The following is a 17,500-nucleotide window of genomic DNA, read 5'->3' as shown; positions in this document are numbered from 1 at the left end:
GACTGGAGTCCATGTCCAGAGAAAGAAAAAGACAAAAGAAAAGAATGGAATCGATCACTGGTGGTCCCGTTAAGCGGCGCACCAGACTCCTTTGACAAAAACATAAATTTTACTTCTAAGACTCTGGTGGCTTTGAAGAGAGCAGAGATAACGGCTTCAGTTCCCCGTCAAGCCTATTCTCATCAACCATCCACACATAATGTGAAACACATAATGTGCTGCTGTGTAACAACGCTGGGGGCCCCCGAGGGATGTGGTCGGGGTGGATGTTTTTGGGTCATAAATTAAAGCGTTTTCAAGCCAGAGAGCGGAGTTCGCTTCCCGAGGGAAAACAAAGGACTTTCACCCAGGAAACACATGTTCGTTCCTCGGGAGTGTTTTAATCCAAACCTCAATCTTTTTCCTAACCCTAACCCTTTTTTACCCTAACCCTAACTGTTGTCGCTGCAGGACGCTCACTTTTTGTCGCCTAAATTTAACTGTAATGTCCGCCGAAACAACCGGCAGCGTGCTCTCTGACCAACTACGGCTGATACGACGGAGCTACACACAACTAGTAACTGCCGCTCGCTCGGCTAGCAACTGCCGCTCGCTCGGCCGCTCGCTCGGCTAGCGACTGCCGCTCGCTCGGCTAGCAACTGCCGCTCGCTCGGCTAGCAACTGCCGCTCGCTCGGCCGCTAGCACTGCCGCTCGCTCGGCTAGCAACTTCCGCTCGCTCAGCTAGCAACTTCCGCTCGGCGTCACAGCGTCACTCTGTAGCCGACCTCTGTAGCCACCATTACGTAGGGTTGGGTATTGTTTGGATTTTTACGATCCCGATGCCGAACCGGTACTTTTACAACGATTCCGATTCCTAAACCGATTCTTGAAAAACTGAAAAATGACATGAAAAATGAAAACATCAAAGAAAGGCTTTTGCATCTGCGTCTGCATCTTTTGCATCTGCGTTTCGAGCCCAGAGGGAAAATATGGCATTTTAAAAGTAGCCTACATTTACGGTAGCTAGCTAACGTTAGACTACAGAGAAAGTGAGAAATTTTTACGTCCGTTTCGGAGTGAAAGAGGGAAAATATTTCAGTCAACACATTAAGTGGAACCGAAATGAGGAACCGAAATTTGTGTTCTAATCCGGTCCGATTCCTACCGGTTGCGTAGTGGAACCGGGTTTTGGTACCCAACCCTAGCGTCACGTGACCAGCTGGCGGTCGCCTAGTCTCGTAGGATATCATACATAGTGGTGTGCATACTGTATCGTACAAACCCGTTCATGAGAATGCATCGCCCGGTCGTAAAGGGCTGTCTGACAGCAAGGTAAAGCGCTGAAAATATTCTACATATAGCATCCACTTAAACTGATACAGATGTTTTTTTAGGTGTTAGCTTTTTAGCTGTTTAGCTGCCCCCCCAGTTCACAGCAGGACATTGCTTAGCTTGCGTGTCGGTACTACTGCCCTTTTTGCTTTTCCAAACTGGGGGCGTGCCGACCGCCATCTACTGTAGCTAACACAACATACAAGCACGCTTCAAAACATCTGAACTATCCCTTTAAGTTAGAGAGAGAGACTAAATAAAAGACAATAGAACAAATAGAAGAGAACAGAACAGATGAAGCTCAGACAGTCAGAACGGATCAGAGCGAAAACAGACGAGCAGACAGTGAATGCAATGAACGCTGCGAGGCGGAGAGGAAAAGATGCAGATGTGGGATGCTTGTTGCTACGGAAGCGTGTAAACACAGTCAAAAACATGGCGGCTGCCAGAGGGATGACATCACCAGCAGGCCACAGCTGTGACACCGAGAGAGAGAGACAGAGAGAGATGTTTACCAGAACAACAGATAAACTACAACAGAGTGTCACAACAACAACAGCTGATGTGAGATGGGATCGTCAGCAGGGAGGGAAGATTTGTCTCTGAGGAACGAAGAGAAAGAGCGAAGAAAGGAAAGAAAGAAAGAAGGAAAGAGGAGAACATCTGGCTGATAATAGATGTTTTATGTTTAAGAAGTTTGATGAACAACGTTTACATCCGACAAATATTTATTGTTCTCAGATGACTCTTAAAATCGATCTTGACATTTCCTTTTTTTGGGCCCTAAGAAAAATGAGATGGGGGGAAAAAACTGTTCTATTCTACGTCTACTGCTGGCCGTTTTAAACATGTGATGGAAAATAATAATAATAATGATATAACACATGCCTTTGGTGTGGGAGACCCAAGTTCGAATCCCACTGCGATACATCAGCCAATGTGTCCTTGAGCAAGACACTTAACCCCTAGTTCTCCAGAGGCGTGCGACCTACGTATATAGCAATTGTAAGTCGCTTTGGATAAAAGCATCAGCTTAATGTAATGTATAACAGATCTCGAGACACTTTACAGATAGAGTAGGTCTAGACCACACTCTATCATTTACAAAGACCCAACAATTCCAGTTATTCCCAAACCACTGGGAGTAATTAAGTCGTCCGGTCAGACCTCCTCGTGTCCAGAATGAACCACGGCCCCTGAACGCTCCGCAGAGACGCCACAATGCTTCTCCTTGTTTCAAAGCGTATCGTGAATTTATTCTAAGTTTTAATGATGTCACCCTCATTCATATGGAAATGGATGAAAAGTGTTTTTTTTGACACGAGGACGCTGATCCAGGTCGACCTCTGAGGCTCCATCGCCAGGCAACCAGCGTGGCAACCAGCTGTGCTCCATTAGTTTTACAACACGGTCTCCATTCATTAGAGACGCCAGCCAGCCCAGCGCTACCAGTTCAGTAACTGGTGAGTAAGCTTTTAATTCATGGGAAGTTTCAGGGCTTTCCGACAAATACATTGAATAATAAGGACTTTGTGGAAATGATCCTAACTGAAATGATGTGAATATTTTACATTGACTGATGACAACAGAGTCCAACAACACAGCAATAATCAGAGATACAAGAATCATTTATAGAATATTTATAGAATATTACATGATTTAATTCTGCAGAAAAGCCCAGAAACAGGCCTGTTTGTAAGTCTTAAAAGAATATTAATAATAATACACTTTATTTATATAGCACTTTTCTTAACAAGGTTACAAAGTGCTTTACAGAAACTAATTACGGTCTCACAGCTGTGTGCCTCTGCCAACCAGTTACGTTGCAGTTTACATCCTGTCTGTCCAGACTCATGTAGTGGAGGCAACAAGTCATACGAAAGCCACAACACAAATACAAAAGCTACAACACAAATACAAAAGCTACAACACAAATACAAACGCTACAAGACAAATGCAAAAGCCACAACACAAACGCAAAAGCTACAAGACAAATGCAAAAGCCACAACACAAATACAAACGCTACAAGACAAGTACAAGAGTACAACGTAAATGCAAAAGCTACAACGGGCTCGGTAGACGTTGTTTGTTCCTCCCCTCTAATACGACCCACAGGGGCATTTTCCGTCCTCATATCTAAACCAGAGAACATAACGGTCGCGGTTTCAAACACGCCGCTAACATTGTGAAACGGTCGCAGTTTGGTTGGGTTTAGACACCAAAACGACTTGGTTAAGTTTAGAAAATTGTGGTTTGAGTTAAAATCAGACGTCACTTCACTTCAGGCTACACACGCACGGTTGCCAAGATGGTTCAACACAAATACAAAAGCCACAACATAATTACAAAAGCCACAACACAAATGCACAAGCTACTACACAAATATAAGAGCTACAACACAAATACAAAAGCTACACCGGGCTCGGTAGAACTTGGTCTCCTGGGTGAAAAGTCCTGTGTTTGTTTGACCCATTCACCACCAGAATAAAGAATATTTTATGACAGATGTTTTCACAGCGTTGGTCTCACAAAGCTGCAGAGCCCCTGCACACCTCGGTCTACGTCTTACCAGCGTTAAGTCAGTGGACTTCAAACTTGTGTTTCATTCTTTCAGATTTGTACTGACTCTCATCTGTGTTTTTTTTGTGTGTCTGGCCCGAACAGAAGGAGAGTGACCAGCAGATAAGTGTGCAGGTGGAGGGCAGCCTGACCACCTTCACGCAGACGGGCCTGGCAGCCGGTCAGGATTACACTGCCAGCATCACCGGAGAGATCGGCGGCAAGAGGGGAGCCGAGACCTCCGCTGAATTCATGACCCGTGAGTTGTCTATGTTTATATATCCTTTATTAAATTAAAACAGTTACACATATGATTCTGTTTTCTTCTTCTAAAAAAAAATTGTAGCAGACATAAAAATAGTTTAAAACACCTGGATGACCCAAATAACAAGGGTTAGAATATATTCCTGTGTATGTTTTTATGACCTTTTTAATAACATTTATTATCTTGAGGTCAGTGTTATTTATGTCTTGAATTTATCTTACAATGTTACCTTAACTTGTTTCCAGTAATAATGTATTTTCAGAGGAGAGTTTCCAGGAAAACAGAAAGTAATATATCATTTCTAAATGAAGGATATTGATAGACAGTACAAAATGTACACTACAGCCTCAATACAAGAACATTGGTCACAATATGTGCATTGTAAAAAGCCCCATTCGTCAAATATGGCAGGAACTGAAATCATGAATATATTGCAGTTGACAGTAATGCTTACAGCTACATTTTCTGGTTAGAAAACGGAGCTTCTGACCAACATTTTGGCCGATGTGAGCGTCTCAAATCACCAAACTGGCAGAGAGAGTTTAAACATTACCCTGTCGCTGCCTTTCCTGTGAAAGATGTAATCTGTGGCAGCTGCAGGGAAGCTGCGAACAGGAAGCCCTGCTGGAGTGTGTTTAGGAAAGTAAAGCCAAGTCTGCAGGGTAAATTTAAGGTTTATGTACCTACTTTCCTGCGTGGAGTAAGCTCTGGCTACACCACAGATACATTCGGGGATAGGTGCAAAAATGCCCTGGGTTGTTTGTATTTCTTTAAACCAATCACAATGGTCTTGGGCGGCGCTGAGCTCCGGACGCAGCGACGGTGGCTCTGCTAAATAGTCTCAGGAAGGAACTTGTTTTGGTGGAACATTTGCACCCCGCAAAAGAAAACGCCACATACAATATTAAATGAAGTTCACTGTTAACACAATACAGTAACGTGAGATATTTAAATTAGCTGATAAATGGTTAAACCTCATTGGCTCTTACCAGTGTATCTCCGTGTGTACTTCATCCACAGCAATCCCAAAAATCAGTCCAAAAACGTCACAGTTAGAGAGGAAATGTCCTAAACATATTCTTTGTAAATCTTTACAATCATTCCCTGAAAGAACCAAGCGTTTTCAGCGTGTAGCTTGCTAGTTTGAAGGTTGTTGTTGTTTCCCGTAGTGAAGGGACACGCAGGATGTCAGGCTTTATCCTGAAAATATACTTTCTTTGATCACAACAACTCCCACAGCTATATGTTAACTGGCAGAATAGAGACTGTAAAAACTTCAAATTGTATTATTTCTTCTTCATCTTTTTCTTTAGTCATCTCTGGTCCCTCCAACCTTCGAGTCGTCAAGACAACCTCAACATCTGCGGTGGTCCAATGGGAGCAGTCCCAGGGTGAGATTGACAGGTACCGTTTGACCGTCACGCCCAACGACGGAGCAGGGAAGAGTCAAGAAATGACGGTCCCAGCTGGCCAAGACTCTGCCCACATTCAGCAGCTGGTGGCGGGGCGTTTGTATGACATCGCGCTGGTGGCGGAGAAGGGCACGAGTCGGAGCGAACCGGCAACCACTCAAGCTACTCCAGGTGAGTAGGAACAAAGTTTATCTTAACTATTGAAGTCAATGCTTTTTTTTAAGCTTGGTACAATGCCTTTTCAAGATTAAAAAAAAAATCTCCAAAGCAAGCTACATTCACGGATACTTTGACCTTGCATATGTTTCTCTTCCAGATTGTATTCCGGGGAGAACTGACTTGCTTCAGCTGTGTCCAGACACCTCATTATTCAATAGAACACATAATTTAAAACATATTACACTGCGGAGAAATGTCACAGCAAAAGTTAATGAAGCGAGGTGCAGCCTCAAGCCTACAGAAGCAAAAGTAATGGGTTTCAGAAGAAAATGTACCTCAAACTGCTCCGTTTTCCTAAACTTGGTCATGATAATTCCCTCTCAACAGTGACACAAACATGATGTTGAATTCCTCTGTCCAGGCTTAACATGAATTATATTTCAATTTTCTCCTTGCAGGTTCTACATGGATCCCACTGGCCTGAGTTGTTTGTTTGTTCTTGCATAATAACTGACAATCTACTGTTTATCAGGTTTCCTGAAAACTATCATATTGAATATTAACACTGCTTTTCTTCCTTTTATTAGACGTGAGCTCTTCTGGATTATTAACAACAGCACCGTATGATGAATTTAACATTGAATCCAAATGCTCACTCCCGTCACATCTTTAGGGAAGACGCTACCAAGGGTTACCATGGCAGCTTTAACCATGCAGGTCACACTAGCACCTGGACAAAATGTTGGCGACGGAGACCAAGAGTTTAAACCATCGCTTGAGGTTCAAGTCTTTGACCAACAGAGGAGGAGGGAGGATGGGAGCGAAGCTGACTCTGTAAAAGTCAGAGATTCCGATGGACCGAACAGACACTCCACAACCTCTGTTACTGCAAGAACTAAACCTCTGGTCAGCAGAAAGATGGCGATGAATGGCACCAAGACCAAAGGTGCTGAAAGGCCCACATTGTACAGAACCCCAAATGGCCCGTTCCGTTTCAACACAACCAGAGTTGTGCCTGGGTGGAGAAACGTTGGCCAAGGATCTTTGAGAAAGCCCCCAGTGGGGCAGAAGAAGAAAGAACCAATATTACCCAAAAAACCTAAACCGGGTGTCCCCACCATCGAAGACAGGACAATAGCTTTGCATGTGAGAGATCCGAGTGTAGACGCATCAAGCACCAAGAGGAGGGATGACAAGAATCCAGCTATAATGTCAGGGACTGATTCAGATACAGACAGACAAAGTAGCTCTGAGGAACCAAGTGTTGCCGTTGACTCCAAAAAGCAACCAGATGTTGGCATGGCAGGCCAAGAATACGACACTGCTCCAGTGTCTCCAGAGCCAACTGGGACTGTTCAAAGCCAAGAGAAGAAGTGTATGAATAAAGTTAAAGTGACGCACATCAGATTACCCCATCAGGGCAGAGGCAGCGGGTGTAAAGGGGATGGAACAGTGCTGGTAAGAAAGACAGCAGGTTCAGATCAAGGTTCCTCCGAAATCAATGATTTGAAACCCTCGTCTGCAGAGACGGACCTCGACTACACACCAGGTCCTTTACATAAACTACTGAAGGACACTTTTGACAGTTTGAATATCAAGACATTTTCTGTTCACCTGTCTGAACCATCAAACCTTTCTTTTGATGCAGAAACAGTGAGGAAGCAGATTGTAAGTGGACTCAAGCCATTGCCACCATCCTTTTCCTGGTCATCGTCCTCACCAACCTTAGGATCAACATCACATTCATCATCATCATCTTTATCACATTCATCAGCTACACCGTCATCCTCCTCAGTGCCATCATCCCCATCTTCTTTAGCATCACCTTCACCTGCTCCATCTTCATCAACAGCGCCATCATCATCACCAACATTGTTAATGGCATCACCCTCTTCTTTACCGTCCCCTCCATCATCATCCCTTTCCAGCTCAGATAAATCAGGTTCAGTTGAAAGCAATGAACCAGATGTCGATAACAGCAAAAGTGCGACTGACGTTAAATCATCTGAAGACAGAAAACTAACGTCCTCAGAAAAAGGTGGCGTACCTCTTTTCCAGCGCACACCTGCGAAACATGGATACGTACGTCGCCCAAACTTTGGATCATTTCAGAACAAAACCCGTCTAAATTTGAGACTTCCTCACCATTCGACTCCTCGTTTGAACCTCATCCCTAGAAGAGAGACTGAGACCAGTCCTACATCTACAAATGAATTGTCGTCTTCACCGTCTTCATCTGGTTTAGAGGACTCTTCCTCAGTTGATGTAAATGCATCCGTGAGGGATACGAGTGGAGACAAAGATGGCGCAACTAAACCTTCATCCTCTGGAGTTGAACAAAACCAGGAGAAGATGCCAACAGAAAGAGGACGAGTCCCAGTTCGCCGTCTTCCTCCAAAGTCGGGATACCTGCGTCGTCAAAACTTTGGACCACTACAGAACAAGACCCGTCCAAATTTGAGGCCGCTGCCTCCCCCCTCTCGACCTTTGAATCCTGCATCAGAAACAAGGAGAGAGCATGTATTTTCCACTGAATTGCCAGCCACTTTATCTTTTCCTGTTGCCAAAGAATCCTATTCCGCTGAAGGTACAGGGCCAAAAGAAGGGGAGAATGAAGACAGAGTTGTGACAAGCATGTCCGCTATGTTCAATCAGACCCTCAGAGGAAGTGAAACGCTTTCCACCCATCGCCCACCCACCAAAGCTATTGGGTCAAAGGGGAGTTACTTCCGTCGGCCGCAGCTGTCTGATGGACGTTCCCAAAACAAAACCCGTACAAACCTAAGACCACCTCAACATACACATAGAGGTCCCATGCGCAAGCCTTTCCCAGCCAGAAAGCTAACTGGAGGCATTACTGTTGGAAGTCAAATTAGCCATTTAGAAAAGGATAGTACCCTTGAAATCCCAGATGGCCAATCAGGAGGGCAGGATGCCCCCATGCCTACCCAAGGAGTCCAAATTAGACAATCAGGAGAGCAAGATACTGCAAAGATGGATGGCCAAGACACTGCCGTCAGACCACAGACTAACAAATTAGAAGAGGGGGACAGTGCTCCAATCCAAACTACTAGATCTGGGGAAGAAGAAACCAGCACCCTAGATTCACACTCTGACTCTGACACCCATAAAGATAGAGTCAATACTGGCAAAAATACCGGAGCTACAAGTCGAGGTAGACCAACTCTCAAACAAACTTCATCTGATTCAAGACATGGAGCCCCAAGACCAGTCACACTTCCAAAGAGACAACCACCTACACCAACAAGAAGTATGACCGCACAGAATCCCACCCAGATAAGACACTACAACGGTGGGAGCAAAAGGAGAGAGGACAAAACGCAAAAACAAATTGCAAAAAGGTTGTTTGAGAGTAAAACTGACAGTATTGATTCCGAACCTCAGACGGGATCAGATGTTCCTTCTTCCATAGTCACAAGGGAACCTCTGGACTATGTGGGAGTGACAAACCGGACATCAAATGGATTTACGCTTGTATGGGACTCACCCGAAGACAAGTACAAAAACTTTGTTGTGACAAGCAAAGACATTGGGAAAGATGAAGGCCCAAAGCCAGACAGCAAGAAAGATCAAGAAGAAGAACAAGAAGACTCAAGGAAAGAGGCAAAAGATCAAGAAGATTCAAGGAAAGAGGGTGGCAATGAAGAGGAGGAAGTTACGCATCAACCAACCAAAGAAAGACATTCAGAAAATGGAAGCAGTGAAGATGAAAATAAAGTACCTGAAAGTGTCAATATACAAGTTCCGAGGATCCAAAGCGGCACAAAAGCCAAACCTGTAACAGGAAGTGACAACACCTTCAAAAAAGTTATTTCTGGTTCAGCTCGCTCTTTCCAGTTTGAGAATCTGCCTCCTCAGACCGAGTACACCGTGACTTTGCTTGGAAAGGGTCCTGGCCTTCTGTCCAGACTGCACAAGCTTGTCATCAGTACAGGTACCAGCCATTGTGACAGTAAAACAACGTTAATTACTACTGCACAATGAATGCTACAACATTCATGTCAATGTTGAAGTCCTCTACAGAATACTTGCTTCTTTCAACTCGCACCATCAGCTTCGAATAAAAAACTGCTCAAGCACACATCTTATGTCTTTACTGCGCCACACGTCTTTAAAATTCATTTGTTAACTAATTGTCACTTGTGTTACGTATGACTGTAAATGTTTGCGCACCAACTAAATGCTTCCTCCATGTTCATTTCAAGAGGTGCTCTTGAAAACTGTAAGCTCTCGATTTACAGTTTCGCCCCATGTATTTCTTATTTAATCCCTGTTCAGTATTGACATGTTTTGTTTTTCAGTGGATCCTAATGTCCAAATTGTCTATTGTGTTTTGTGTTAATCCTGTGTTTGTGCACACTTTCATCAGCTTCGATGAATATATATTAGAAATATTCATGAATTAGCATTATAATAATTATCAAGACTCTCTCAACCATAACACGCACACTGTTATTTGATGTCAAACCTCAGATGTGCATTCACAGTTTGTCACATTTTTGGCTAGCTAACTTGTGCACTAGCTAGCTTGTTGTGGCTTGTAGTTGTAGGTTAACATTGGCAAATGTTTCTTTAATAAGCATGTTGGCTAACTTTGTTAGCTTGCAAACAAAATGTTGGCAGCAAACACACAAACAACTACAAGCTACACTGACATACATGCACATAATATTCCGGTTTTTGCTCTTATTTGGAAAAAGAAATATTCCGACTAAGCTGGTTACATGGCTAATGAAAGTGAACATTCCTTCTAATATTCCCGTTTACATATTCAGCCTAGCAAAACAGGATTTTTTCAAAGTTTTCCAGCGGTGGTGGACTTGTTGGACTTTCATTCCTTCAACCACCTTTTTGAAAACTTCAGCATTGCGATGTTTGTGGATGTTCAAAAACCTGTTGATATCCAAGTCTTTCATAATGTTTAAAAGTAGAGATGTCCGTATCGGATTGGAGCCGATGTGGCCATTTTTTTAACTGATCGGGAATCGGCAGTCCCCCTTACTCCGATCCTTTACGTCAGTAAATTCTACACCGTTCTTAGCAGAAGTTGATTTGTATGTGAGTAAGTGCTAGCTGCAGTAAGTTAAATGTATTAAGCTGAAGACATATTTTAGTTACTTTGTTATTTTTGTAATCAAAACAATAGTGTGCAGCTCTTTTATATAGGCAAATACAAGTAGGTGGTGTGTTTCTCCTTCTGACCAGAGATGTGAGCTCTACTTTTGGCCATGCATCTCTACCACAGCCCTGCAAACTGTTGGCTGGTTGGTTTGTGTACAACAACCATAGCAACGCACAGAGCTAACCGTAAGGCGTTATTATGGAACCCACGCAACTTCTAGGCAAGACCCGCCCTTCAATAGCATTCACACACTACCCATGGCCAGGCGTCCATGCTTACGCGAGGTAACGTAACCCGATTTGTTCAGGTCCCCTGACCAATCGGCTATCCTAACCCCAACCAATCGAGCTGCTTCGTAGGGCGGGACTTGCCTAGAAGTTAAGTGGGATCCATAATAACGCTACCGTAAGCCGTAAACAAGCCGTAAAATGTCACAAACTGCAGTTAAAACCCTGACTGAGACGCAGATTCTGAATGCGCTGTACACATGTCCAAAGAATGCTTCTAAAAACAGAATAATATACCGGCATATCCCACTTCTTACTCGGAAAATGCTTTTCCCGGAAAAAAGCCTTATTCAGGATATCCAAACGAAATATGCTGTTTACATGACCTCTATCAAATTGGGAATATTGTCATATTTGGAATAATGCATGCATGTAAACAGACTCATTGATAAATGACTTTACCGGACTGCAGAATGGCAGAAAACTGGGAACTATATCCAATGTCTCTTTAGGGACAGTTTTTCTTACCTGAGTTGACATCAAGTGAGAGTTCAACAGTAACAACATAACACAATTCATTCACTGCTGCTCTGGTTTTCTCTCATTCAGGGTAAGCTAACAGCCAGCTTCACTGACACCCCTTCACCTCTCACCCAAACCCGGGTAAGACCACGGCTGGTCTCTGTACGTCTTCACCTCTTGCATTCAAGTTTTAATCCTATGAAAAGAAAAGAACATATCAAACTTAAATGTAGATATGTAACAGGTTTGGGTGTCAAAAAAACAAGATTTTGTATCTAACTTTACCGGATCAGATTGTATTACAAAGAAGAGTCTATTTCTTCTTTGTAATACAAATGTGTAAATGTAGCACAATTTTTAAAGGTCCCATATTGTAAAAAGTAAGATTTACTTGTCTTTTTTATTATAAAGCAGGTCGAAATACTGTGAAGGGATCAAAACGCTCAATCCACAGAGAAATGTACACAGCTCCATATTCACAAACTGTGCCTTTAAACAAGCCATCAGGACTACGGTACGGTTGTGATGTCACAATTATACTATATATATATATATATATATATATATATATATATATATATATATATATATATATATATATATATATATATATAGAAAGTGACGCTACAGCGTCGATACAGTCATTAACATTGACTGACCCAGATACTTCCAGTTTAGCGACACTGTCCTCCCGCGAAAAACAAGCCAAGACGTTTGTTCAAGCAGCTTCATACTTAAATGTACTATATATGTATACTAAATGTCCATGTAAAGCTTTGGGATTGGGGTGGTGGATGGGTCTGTTTGAAAACTTAAAGTTAAAGGCGAGTTGGTTTTTACCTAAAGCTACAGTGCATAGTTTCGGCATGTCCACATGATACAAGCCTTCCGTGATTTTTCTAAACTTAACCAGGTAGATTTGGTGCCTAAACATAACTAAACTGCAGGTCGTATTTCTGTGACCGCTTGGAGGTTCCTGTGGGTCGTATTAGAAGGTAGGAACAAACGGCCAATATCGTCGTGTGGTTTGTGGCGCTAGACAAAATGTATCCACTGATTACAGACGACATGTGAGTCTGTCGGGGAAAAGTATTTTTTGGGCTAGAGGACATCACGTGACATTGCAATTCCACCATTTTGGCCGCTATGTTCAAATTGCTTTAAAGCCCGGCACACGTCCTGGGGGCCTGGTGCAGATGCAGGTGACCTAGAAACGTTGACCAATCAGAGCACTTATCAGAGCACTTAATTAAAGAGACAGGTGCTAAAAACGGAGCATTTCAGACAGTGTATCCCTACATACATTCATACAGGTATATTCATACAGACAGGTTGAGAAAAATAATGAGTTTATTGAACATTTAATCATGCACCAATGTTCTAGTACGTGTCAAACTCTAGTACGTCCCACCTAGTTTTTGTCGCTTCTTCCGAGTCTTGGTGCTTTTATCGACATTTTTGGCGCTATTTCCTGACATTTTTTTGGGCTTTTTTCAACATAATTGATGCTTTTTTTTAGATGTTTTGGGGATTTTAAAAAAGGCGGGGGGGTTTTCGAAATGTTTTGCCCTTTTTTACAAAATAATTTAACACTTTTTTCTGACATTTCTTGTGCTATTTTCAACATTTTTGTCCCTTTTTCTGACATTCTTGGCATATTTGACTCTCACGATGAATCAATAAACTACACATCTGGCCCTCGATGTGATTCTCCTTTTCCAGTGCGGCCCTTAGAGAAGTTGAGTTTGACCCTCCTGTTCTAGTAGAAAACCCAAATACAAGAATGAACCTGAAAATGAGCATAATATGGGACCTTTAAGATATTAACAGAGGGATGTATTTCAGCCCTTCTTGTAGTTTTTACCTGGAAAATCATTCACAAATATCTCCATAAAATAGTTTTCCAACGCCTCAAGTCTTCTGTGTTGAATTAATATCTGAATGTATTTGTTTTCATTCATCCTGTGGAACTTTTCTTCCTTTGTTTTGACATCCTTTACTCTCGCCACCATGCTTTTTTTTATTTTCAGGTTTGAGCGACCGGCTAACTATTACACATCATCTTTCTTTCCTTCGCTGCTGTCCAGGATCCACCGTCTGCATTCGATTGTTATAATGAATTACTGTACGTCTGTATATGACTTGTATACTGTATATATGTTTGCACTGTACATATATACACATAAACTCACCTGAGCACTAATAGCAAATGTGTGGATGAATAAATAATAATGTAAACATTGTTTTCGTTCTTTAAGTGGCCACTTTGCTCATCTTTTCACGAAACTATCTGTCCAAAGTTATTCCTTTTTAGCTTCTTTACTACATATCTTTCCTTTTATTTCATCTTATTTTCCTCCTGTTTTAGTTTTATGTTTCCCCCCTTTTCTTTTATTCCCTTCTTCTTGAGTGCCTTCCCTCCTTGCCGTCCCTCGCTTTCATCCACCTCTCTCACGGTATATTCTTCGTACCGTTCAGGCCCGGAGCCTCCGACCGACATTGCCTTCAGCGCGGTGACAGAAAACTCTCTGACTGTGTCGTGGACCAAACCCAAGACTCCCATCAGTGGTTTTAAGGTCACTTACACCCACACAGACGACGGTGAGAACTCACATCCACATTTTATTAAAAGGATTTTATTTTAATCTCAGCTGTAGTAGTCTTAACAAAAAAATAGTTTAAAAAAATCTCAAAAAGATTGAAGCTTTACTTTTTTATATTATTAAACGTCCGTTACATTCAAGCCGTTGACAAAGTCAGTCGGACTGATCAGTCGGCTCCCCGAGGTCCAAAAAGTGCCTCAGAACACACCGAAGCGACTTGAGCGTACGTTCTGCGCGTGCGCGAGACGTAATACGTTAGGCGGCGCTAATCTGTATTGTCGCCCAAAAAATTAAAACCGGAAATGACCGCGTCACGTGGGTCTGGCTTCTCCAGCCGAACATAATGGCGGCTTGTTCGAAATAAGATCTCGTATTTTACGAAAATAGTTCACCGAAACGTGTTTCTGAAAACATTTGAGAGAGAAATAGGCCGTGGAGTTGCTGAATCTGTCTTCATTTCAGATCAACAAAGAGGCGTCTGTCAGTCATCCCGCTCGTCATTTCCGGGTTAGCTCTCCACCAATCAGATCCGACTGCCCGCCCTCCGACCCAGCAAGTCAGGTCGGCCAAAATGAAGGCCGACAGCTCCTCCGACGGACAACGGCACGGAACAAACCGAACAGACTCGAGTCGCTGACCTCGCCAGACTGTCCGACGGCCGATTATCGGGTTGGTGTGTCAGGGCCTTTAGCCGATCAAACTGATGTAGCCAATCATCAGTAGTGCAGTTGAAATGCTCTTGAATGCTCTCAAACGTTGCTTTCTCTCCCAGCACCGGACTATTTAATGCCATAATACCGTTCAGCCACAATCGACGGGCGAGTCTGACAGGAGATGTGAAGCGGAATTTGTGATTTATATTTGTCAGATTATTGTGAATATCCTGCACATTTCATCTTGGAAAGTAAACGCATCGGTAGTTTTTCATCTCCTTTTGTGTGTCTGTGCAGGCGAGCCGGTGTCGGTGACCGTGGACTCGGGCAACTCCACCCTCGGCCTATCACAGCTCTCGCCTGGTTCTTCCTACGAGGTCAGCGTCATCTCCATCCTCGGATTGGACGAGAGCGATCCAATAAAAGACTTTGTCATGACACGTGAGTACTGCAGGTTCCCCTTTGTTTTGATTGGGTCTTAGCTGAGCTGGTGTTGAACCCAATGAGTAGGATTGGGCATTGAGAACCGGATCCAACTTGAAATCGTTTGGAAAATGTTGGTTTCGAATCCGAGGGAGAGAGAGAGAGAGAGGGATGGAGAGAGAGGGAGAGGGAGAGAGAGTGAGAGAGAGAGGGAGAGAGAGAGCGAGAGAGGGAGAGAGAGAGAGAGAGAGAGAGAGAGAGAGAGAGAGAGAGGGAGAGAGAGAGAGAGAGAGAGAGAGAGAGAGAGGGAGAGAGAGAGAGAGGGAGAGGGATGAGAGAAAGAGAGAGAGGGAGGGAGAGAGAGGGAGAGGGATGGAGGGATGAGGGAGAGGGATGGAGAGGGAGGGAGAGGGATGGAGAGAGAGGGAGAGGGATGGAGAGAGAGGGAGAGGGATGGAGAGAGAGAGAGAGGGATGGAGAGGGAGGGAGAGGGAGAGGGAGGGAGAGAGAGAGAGGGAGAGGGAGAGGGAGAGAGAGAGGGAGAGAGAGAGAGGGAGAGAGAGAGAGGGAGGGAGAGAGAGAGGAAGAGAGAGAGGGAGAGGGATGGAGAGAGAGAGGGAGAGAGAGAGAGAGAGGGAGAGAGAGAGAGAGAGAGAGAGAGAGAGAGAGAGAGAGAGAGAGAGAGGGAGAGAGAGAGAGAGAGAGGGAGAGAGAGAGAGAGAGGGAGAGAGAGAGAGGGAGAGAGAGAGAGGGATGGAGAGAGAGAGGAAGAGAGAGAGGGAGAGGGATGGAGAGAGAGGAAGAGGGATGGAGAGAGAGAGGGAGGGAGAGAGAGGGAGAGAGAGAGAGGGAGAGAGAGAGGGAGAGAGAGAGAGAGAGAGGGAGAGGGATGGAGAGAGAGAGGGAGGGTACACTTTCCTGATGATACTTGCAGACTTACTAAAGTAATGTTTTCAATGCAGGACTTTTACTTGTAACAGAGTATTGTTACAGTGTGGTATTAGTACTTTTACTTTTTACTGAAGTAAAGGATCTGAATACTTCTTCTACCAACAATACGGGGCATCCAGTTTTTTTTAAGTTTTAAAATGTCCCTGTTTCTTCAACACAAGAATTATGTCCATCCGTCCATCTTCGTCCGCTTATCCGGGGTCGGGTCGCGGGGGTAGCAGCTCCAGCAGGGGACCCCAAACTTCCCTTTCCCGAGCCACATTAACCAGCTCCGACTGGGGGATCCCGAGGCGTTCCCAGGCCAGGTTGGAGATATAATCCCTCCACCTAGTCCTGGGTCTCCCCCGAGGCCTCCTCCCAGCTGGACGTCCCTCCACCTAGTCCTGGGTCTTCCCCGAGACCTCCTCCTCATTTGTGTGTGTGTGTGTGTGTGTGTTGCAGAATGATTCCTTTCATTGTTGATTAAGCTGCTGATTATTTTCTGGATTAATGGATTAGTTGTTTTGTCTCTAAAATGTCAGAAAGTGTTTAAAAGAAAAGATGTGGATCAGTGTTTCCCAAAGCCCCAAACTCATATTCTCGATATTCAGTTAACTGAGAGAGGAGAGAAGAAACTAGAAACATATGACCGATTTAATTGATGATCAAAACAGTTGGCGTTTAATAGTTGACCACTATAAGCAACTCATCTTTGCAGCTCTATTTGCAGAGTCAAAATCTAAACCTGCATGTTTTTTCGAGTTTTTTTGTCTTGGGGCGATGTCAGGGGGGGGGGGCTTAATCCTGGATTGGTTTCGAGCTCACTTACACTCGAGCTCTGTGTTATTTCAAAAAACACTGACAAACCAAACCTCCATCTTGAGTTTTTGACCTTTTTTTTTTCCTCCCAACATTGTGTCATCATTTAGTTGTTGTGTTAAACGACTTTTTTTACCCTTTATTTTGGTGCAAAAACAACGAAATAACATTGTTATGACTATGTTTATGTGTCTCTCAGTCCCCGACCCGCCTACAGACCTCCGGGCCGTAAACGTCACAGACAACAAGGCCTTGTTATTGTGGCGTCCAGCGCTGGCCACCGTCGATAAGTACGCCATCATTTATGGCTCCGGGACAGGTGAGTGCTGCCCTCCGCTCAAAATCAGAATCTTTATGTTTCTGGGCTAAAAAGAAACATTAAAGGAACACGCCGACTTATTGGGACTTTGTCTTATTCCCCGTATCCCCCAGAGTTAGATAAGTCCAGACATACCCTTCTCATCTCCGTGCG

General features: G+C 43.8%; 1 protein-coding gene across 1 annotated transcript in view; it reads left to right on the top strand.

Annotated features, from left to right (window-relative positions):
- The window catches only part of tnxbb (tenascin XBb), a 52,398-nt gene that overhangs the window by 24,775 nt on the left and 10,123 nt on the right, over window positions 1–17,500 (top strand). Inside the window, exons 7-13 of the mRNA XM_078268253.1 lie at window positions 3,978–4,131; window positions 5,451–5,720; window positions 6,382–7,225; window positions 7,357–7,635; window positions 7,886–9,203; window positions 15,210–15,297; window positions 17,228–17,347. Of these exons, the coding sequence (XP_078124379.1) occupies window positions 3,978–4,131; window positions 5,451–5,720; window positions 6,382–7,225; window positions 7,357–7,635; window positions 7,886–9,203; window positions 15,210–15,297; window positions 17,228–17,347 (3,073 nt within the window). The remainder of the gene's footprint in view (window positions 1–3,977; window positions 4,132–5,450; window positions 5,721–6,381; window positions 7,226–7,356; window positions 7,636–7,885; window positions 9,204–15,209; window positions 15,298–17,227; window positions 17,348–17,500) is intronic.

The sequence above is a fragment of the Sander vitreus genome, chromosome 14 (genome assembly GCF_031162955.1).
Source record: "Sander vitreus isolate 19-12246 chromosome 14, sanVit1, whole genome shotgun sequence".
Taxonomy (NCBI): domain Eukaryota; kingdom Metazoa; phylum Chordata; class Actinopteri; order Perciformes; family Percidae; genus Sander; species Sander vitreus.
The sequence above is the reverse complement of the archived record's forward strand: the minus strand, read 5'-3'. Positions and strand labels throughout refer to the sequence as shown.